We start from the raw sequence: 6,820 nt of genomic DNA, 5'->3' as shown, positions 1-6,820 counted from the left end.
GTTCTGGATGTCTGCCTCTCTTACCAAGACCCCCAGGACCCCCGCTCCCCACCCTGTACCTGGCTAACTTCACCTGGCCTTTTGGTCGTCTTTGTACATTGCCCCAAATCCACTGCCTCCAGAGTTTATCACCTGGCCCTTGGGGTTACCCTACACAGGGCTTGGACTGGGTAGGTATAGACCTGCCTTCTTGGCCAGACTGGGAGCCCCTCTAGGGCGGGATTGGGGTCATTTCTGGGCCTGCCCCAGAGCCCGGCACAGAGAAGGCACTAGAAGCTGCTTATCAGGTAAGTAGGTGTGTGGCTGGAGGCCCCAGGGGCACAGGTCTGCAGCAAAGCCCAGTGTGAGACTGAGTCTGGAATGGCTACCTTGCACTTGGGCTCGTGCCCCCATCCTCCCCAAGCCAGGCTGTGGGGCAGACACACCTATGATGGAAGCAGTTGCCCGCTCAGACCCGGGGATGGCGCCGTGTGGGACCCCCAGGGTGAAGGCCTCACTGTAGCTCTCGTCTACCTCCATCTTCCTCCAGATGCGAAACTCGCCCATGGAGCCCCAGCCAGTGGAGAAGCCAATGAACTGAACCTCTGGTGCCCTGGGGAGGGTCCAGGCCATGATGACAGACTTGTTGGATGGCTCTGGACCGTAGCCAACCTGGAAAAAGAAGCCAGGGCTGCTGGGTGCTGGAAGGAAGCATGCAGTGGCGCTCAGGATGCAGTGACACAGGATAAAGGGCCATGATGGGAGAAACTAGATGTCACTGCATCCATTAAGTGGCCAACAGAGACAAAAGCATGGTATCTGCGGGTTCCAAAGTGACCTGGTTCCCTAGAACCTCTAGGCCTTTGCACATGCTATTCCCTCTGCCTAGAACATCCTCCTCTCTGGTTTGCCTGCTGAACTCCTATTCATACTTCAAAACCCAGTTCGGTTATGTCCTTCCAATAGGAAGCTTTGTTAGCTGCTCTTTCTCTAAGTCCCTTCCTCTTAGCTCAGAGTGTTCCCAGCCCCCTATTTTCTTTCTCCCTGGCCACCTACCACCCCTCAGCTCCCCGATCCCTAGGCGCTCCCTCTGCCACAGCTCTCTGCCACGTTCTTTTTGTAAGAAACTCCAGGAAGACTGTGAGCGACTTGAGATGGTGCCCTATATTTACTCTCCCTCCTGCCTGTTCCCCGCATCAGACCCGGACACAGCAGAAAGCAGCAAATGTCAGAGGACCACGAGGTTCCCATGTCCACCCCGGGCAGCCCAGCCATGCCTGGATACGCCCGCCACGCCAGCTGATCCAGAATGTTCTGAACTCATCCCAGGAGAGGATCTTGGCCGTGTGCGAGCTGGCCACAGGCTCACCCATCTTGCTGGTAGAGATCCAGGACCTGGTGTTCTGGTGTCCCCCCAGGACGATCTCGATCATGCCCGCCGTGTCCTGGGGCCCGGGGGACAAGGCCACACGGGCGTCATTGTGGGCTCGCACAGCCATGTCGAAACGGGTGAGGTGCTGTGGCCGCTGCACATACTGGAACTCATACTTGTTGGGTGTGGAGATATGGACTCTCTCTGGACAGAGGGAAGGAGAGAGGGTATTGTGGGGGCACCTAGAAAATGGGGACCACGGGGGACCTGTCTCACTGTGGCTGGGCCAGCAGCTGCAGGAAGCATGGCTGCTGGCTTAATGACAGCTGTGCCAATAGCACAACGAAGAAAAAATGCTCACGGGAATAAATCCTACAAAAGATACACCACCTGTGTACTGGAAACTGCGAAACGCTGCTGAAACTAAAGAAGACCTAACTCAGTGGAGAGCTAGACCACGTCCATGCGTCAGAAGACAATGTGGCCGTGATGTTAATTATCCCCCGAGTGATTAACAGATGCCATGCAATCCCAATCAAAATCCTAGCGGGGTCTTTGGAGAAACTACAAAGCTGATTCCAGAATTTATATGGAAGCAGAAAAGACCTAGAAGAGGCAAAAATAAAGAAGAACCAAGTTCGAGGACTCACCCCACCTGACACTGAGATTTACTCGAAACCTACAGAAATCACGACAGTGTAGTTTTGGTGTCAACATAGATAAGTGCCCAATGGAAAAGAACAGGGAGTACCCAAATGGACCCACGCAGGTACGAACAACCGACTTTCAACACCGCTGCAGAGATAATTCCATAGAGAAAGGAAAACTTTTTCGAGAAATGGTGCTCAACAACTGGCTATGCAGAAAAATGAACTTTGATTCATCCCTTGCATGGTCTCCGAAAATTAACCCAAGATGGGACATAGCCACTTTATAAAAGTAAAACCCGAAACTGTAGAACTTTGAGAAGAAAACATAGGATTTGGCAAAGGTTTCTTAGACAAATCAACAGCAAAGTAATCCACAAAAGGAAAAACTGGACATCAATCAAAATAAACAACTTCTGTCTTTGAAAGACACTATCAAGAGAATGAAGACAAGCCACATTTGTAAAATGGTTTATCTGATTAAAGGACTAGTATGCAGAATATATATTCATGTTGAATGCCTTGGCAATGGGGAGGTGGTTAACCTGAGGGGTGGACATCACCCAGGGACTCCAGATCCTACGCTCTGCCTCCTGGCAAAGGCCCCTGGATGGCAGCCAGGTGCCCAGCTTGGCCCAAGCTCCAAGCTGGACTGCTCCTAAGGCAAGACCTAGATGAGGAAGGGACAGAACCTCCCATAGGCAACCCACGCTCACGTCATGTTTCACCCAGCATTTCCCCGACCCCACTAAGGCAGAGGCATGGATGGCCCTTCTCTGGCCACTTCGCTCGCTGGGCACGCTCTGTACCTATTTCCTGTTCATGGATCATGTGCAGGTATAATGTCAATTTCAGAGGGATTGAGGTGGACCCCAGATCCCACACCCTCTGGAGCCCATTAATTTCCCATGTCCTCCTCTGCTACGCCAGTGTTCTGGGTCTCCTTCATTCCCTTGACGTCACTCTAAGATCTCCCTTCCCAGGATGCTGCGCTCCTCACCCTAGGGCCCTGAGTTCAAGGACGCCACCCTCCTCCTGACTGCCGTCTATTTTCTCTTTGACACCTGCAATCTACAATCTCGTTCACTCACTTCCTGCATAACGGATGCCCGGCCCCCACTCTGGCTATGGTTGTCCCCAGACAGGACATCTCAGTTCTCTGCTACTGGGTCCTCAGCCCCCAGGGACTGTGGGTGTCTACTTGGCAGCAGAAGAGCTGCAATAGTGCAGGGGTAAGGGCTGAAGTCCTCGGAGGGGTGGGCCCGGGGACTCACCATTGGGACAGAAGAAAGCACTGTAGGTGTACGTGTGGGGGGCTCCTTCGGGCTGAAACGGAGAAACAGGGAGAACTGAGTGTTGGCGGGCAGTCAGCGCAGGGGGGCAGTCGCCCTCCCATGGCAGTGGCTCTGATTCTGGACCCTGCGGGGTGATGCCAACATTGCAGGTGCACAGAAGGCTGGGCTATCCATCTCCCAGGCCCAGGTGAGGAAACGGAGGCTCCCTCCTCCTTCCTCTAGTTAAAGGAATTCTTCGACCGCTCTTGGACTTGTCATGCTCCTCTCATCCCCGCCGGCCCCCCTGGCTACCCCATTTGTTTCCGTTCCCAGCCCAGCTTCTCCCTCTGGGCAGAGAACACGATGACACAAAGGCTGCAAGGACCTGAGGCCCCATCTGATGTCCTCGAACACCGAGAAGGGGATGCCTGAGTCTGCAAAGGACGGGCTCTCTGTCCCACTGTCTGTCCCATACAACCCCTGTCTCCTGTCTCTTCCATCCATGCTCCTGTTTCTGCCCCTTCCACAGATCTTCCCCAAAGAATAGAAGGCAGCAGCTTGTTCTCTTAAAAGGGAGCACCTGGAATTACACCCAATATGCCTCTCGAGAATTTGGTGTGATCAGCACAGCCCCATGGGGCTCTCATCTTTCAATACTTCTTTTACATCACCAAACTGGTAAGGTGGAGCCACACTTCCCTGCAGCTCTAGCGAGTCCCAGGCCACTTCGCCACAGCTGGCTCTGTGCTGTGGAGAGGAGCTGGATGCCGCGATCCTATGGCGAGGCCGTCCGCTCACCTTCCCTGAGCCCCAGAGGGACCATGGGATCTGCCCTGGCCCTGGCTCAGGAAGGGACCGGACGCTCAGGCTGGGCTCTCAGGGAATCAGGCCCTGGCAAAGCACTCCGAACGAGGGTGTGCGCTTACCTCAACCATCACGCTGCGCCTGATGTGGTCCCTCCCGATGGGGACCCTCCTGTCAGTGTAATTCTCCTCCGGGTGCTTGATGGACTTCCCATCCCGGCAGCAGCTTATTTCTCCATAAGCTAGGGCTTTGGCTGCAGAGATGTGAATGCTCAGTACTGCTCTCAGAACACAGAGCTGTCCTGTCCCCCACCTTCGTACCAGGTGTGCATATGTGCATATGCATGTGTGTGTGCAAGCTGCAGGTGCATGTTTGTTCATGCATTTGTGTGCTCATGTTAGTATGCACGTACATGGTTATGCATGTATGTATTTGCATGGTGTGTGCATGTATGCATGCATGTATGCATGCAGGTGCATGTATTTACATGTGCATGCATATGTGTGCATCGGTATACTAGTATTTGTGTGTGCATGTTTGTGATGCATCTGTGTTTGCATTGGTTTGGCATCTTAAGAGCCTGGCTCTCCCCGGGTAAGGCCTCAGGCTCCACCCCCAGAGGCCGCCTCCCCCTACCTCCAGACTCTTCCCTCCGGCCTGCTTCCCCAACTGCTGTCCTGTCTCTCTCCTGACCTCACCTGCTGCTCCACCTACCCCTTGCCTGTGCCTATGGTCAGAGCCTGGGCCCCTTGGTGACCTAGAGGGTAGGTGCCCAGAGAAGCACCAGGCCCTCACCTGTGATGTTGCTGAGCCCCAGGTCGCTGAAAGACAGAACCACCCAGGTGGGCTTGGTCTCCCCGGGGGCCAGGCATATCTTCTTGGTCAGATGGCGTTTGCCAGGATGCCCGACAAACCGGATGCCCTTGGGCACCGAGATCTTCACGTACACCTGCAGAAGGTGGCATGTACTCATGGTGCCTGGAATCTGAGGCCTCCCAGCACATCCCACCACCCAGAATCCACCACCCGCCTGTCAGCCCCCTCCAAAAGCCATGCCCTCCATGGGAGGCCCCCTTTCCAGTTTCAATCAGAACCAATACTCATCATTGTCCTGCTGAGAGTTCTCTTCTTCCCTCAGCCCCCCAAATGCCACAGGTCCAGTTACCCTTCGGGACCAAGACCAGTTCAAGGGCAGCCTCTCCATGTCCCCACTGGAGCATGGGCTGGGAGGGAACACTCCACCAGCAGGCCCCCCAGAGCACTTCCTCCGACCCTCTCTCCAACCACCGAGTCCACGGCATCATAGAGCTCTGTGGGTGTGCATGTGCGTGCATATGTGTGCATGTGTGTGTTGTGTCTGTGTGTATACTCATGTGCATGTATGCAAGCCTGGCACTCTACACACGTGTGCATGCCTGGCACTCTACATGCTAGTCTCTATGTACACACGTTTATGCCCCCCAATCTAGAACAGGCTCTTTGTTCCACAGCCATTTATCCAACCAGTATATATGAAGGACCTAGTGGGTGTAGGCGCCCTGCTAGGAGCTAAAGAAAAGAACTGAATAAAACACTGAGCCTGGGGCGGTGAGAAGGGCCAGGTTGAGCTCTCACGCCCAGTTTATGGATTGGGAAATTGAGCTGGTAATTGGAAACGTCAAGCTAAAGCCCAGAGGGTCTTCTGGGAGCAGTGAAGCCCGGATGTGTTGACACAACCCCCTAGACTTCCACCAGTCTAGGCGCCCCCTTCAGGTCACAAATTCCAACTACTCCCTCCCTGGCCCGATGTCTTCATTTTTCAAGAAAAACCAGGAATCTGTTTTGCGTGTGTGTGTGAGTGTGTGTGAGTCTGTGCGCGTGTGTGTGGTGAAATCTCTTGGTTTCTGCAGTGTCTGTGGTATGGGGCCACAGCTCACATCTTCTGCCCTTGGTGTGAAATGAGCCAGCACTTGGGCAGTGCCGGGAGAAGGACAGCCATGTCCCCAGCTAGCCAGGGCGAGGCTGAGACCTGCAGCCAGAGCTGTGGGCCAACCTTCAGAGAGCAGGCTCGCTCCTAGCTGGACTCCTGACCCTGTGCCCCACTCACCCCTCTGCCTAAAGCCTCAGCTTACAAGCCCTGCCCCTGATGGCTGTCCCTAACCATGGGGACCCCTTCTACCCTCCCTTCCTCCCACCCACCAGCCAGGCTGAGATGGGGCTCGAAGATGATAAAGGTCAGGGAAGATGGGAGCCCCTGGTCTCCTCAAGCCTCACCAGTGCACAGGCCCCACCCAAACGCCTTCCCCATTGTGCCCGCACCTGATCTTGGTCCTCACAGGTTCCTCTACCTCACCTGTTGTCCTGCCTCATCACCAGGGTCTGAAATTCCCCCAGCTTCCAAGGTCAACCTCAAGCCCACCTTCCCAGGGGAGTTGTTACAGGTTAAACTACATTCCCCTAAAAGACATGTTGAGGACCTAGTCCCCAGTATCTGTGAATGTGATCTTATTTGGAAATAGGGTCTGTGCAGACGTCATCATCAAGTCATGACGAAGTCTTAGGGCAGACCTCAATCCAATATGACTGAGGTCGTTCCTTATAAGAGGAAATTCGGACATAGACATTCACGGAGGGAAGATGATGAGACACACAGAGAGAAGAAGCCACGTGAAGACGGAGGCAGAGATGGGGGTTGCTGCCAAAGCCAAAGAAACACCAGGGGTTTTTACTGTCTGGTCCTTTACAGAAAAAGTGTGCCAGCCCCT

The 6,820-nt window shown here is 54.3% G+C and overlaps 1 protein-coding gene across 1 annotated transcript in view; it reads right to left on the bottom strand.

Moving 5' to 3' along the window:
* The window catches only part of CPAMD8 (C3 and PZP like, alpha-2-macroglobulin domain containing 8), a 64,614-nt gene that overhangs the window by 14,730 nt on the left and 43,064 nt on the right, over positions 1-6,820 (bottom strand). Inside the window, 5 exon segments of the mRNA XM_011366921.1 lie at positions 426-651; positions 1,257-1,555; positions 3,273-3,324; positions 4,199-4,329; positions 4,872-5,025. Coding sequence (XP_011365223.1) covers positions 426-651; positions 1,257-1,555; positions 3,273-3,324; positions 4,199-4,329; positions 4,872-5,025 — 862 coding nt within the window.

This window comes from Pteropus vampyrus, unplaced genomic scaffold, assembly GCF_000151845.1.
Source record: "Pteropus vampyrus isolate Shadow unplaced genomic scaffold, Pvam_2.0 Scaffold126, whole genome shotgun sequence".
NCBI lineage: Eukaryota > Metazoa > Chordata > Mammalia > Chiroptera > Pteropodidae > Pteropus > Pteropus vampyrus.
Note: the sequence above shows the minus strand (reverse complement) of the source record. Positions and strands in the feature narration are given on the sequence as shown.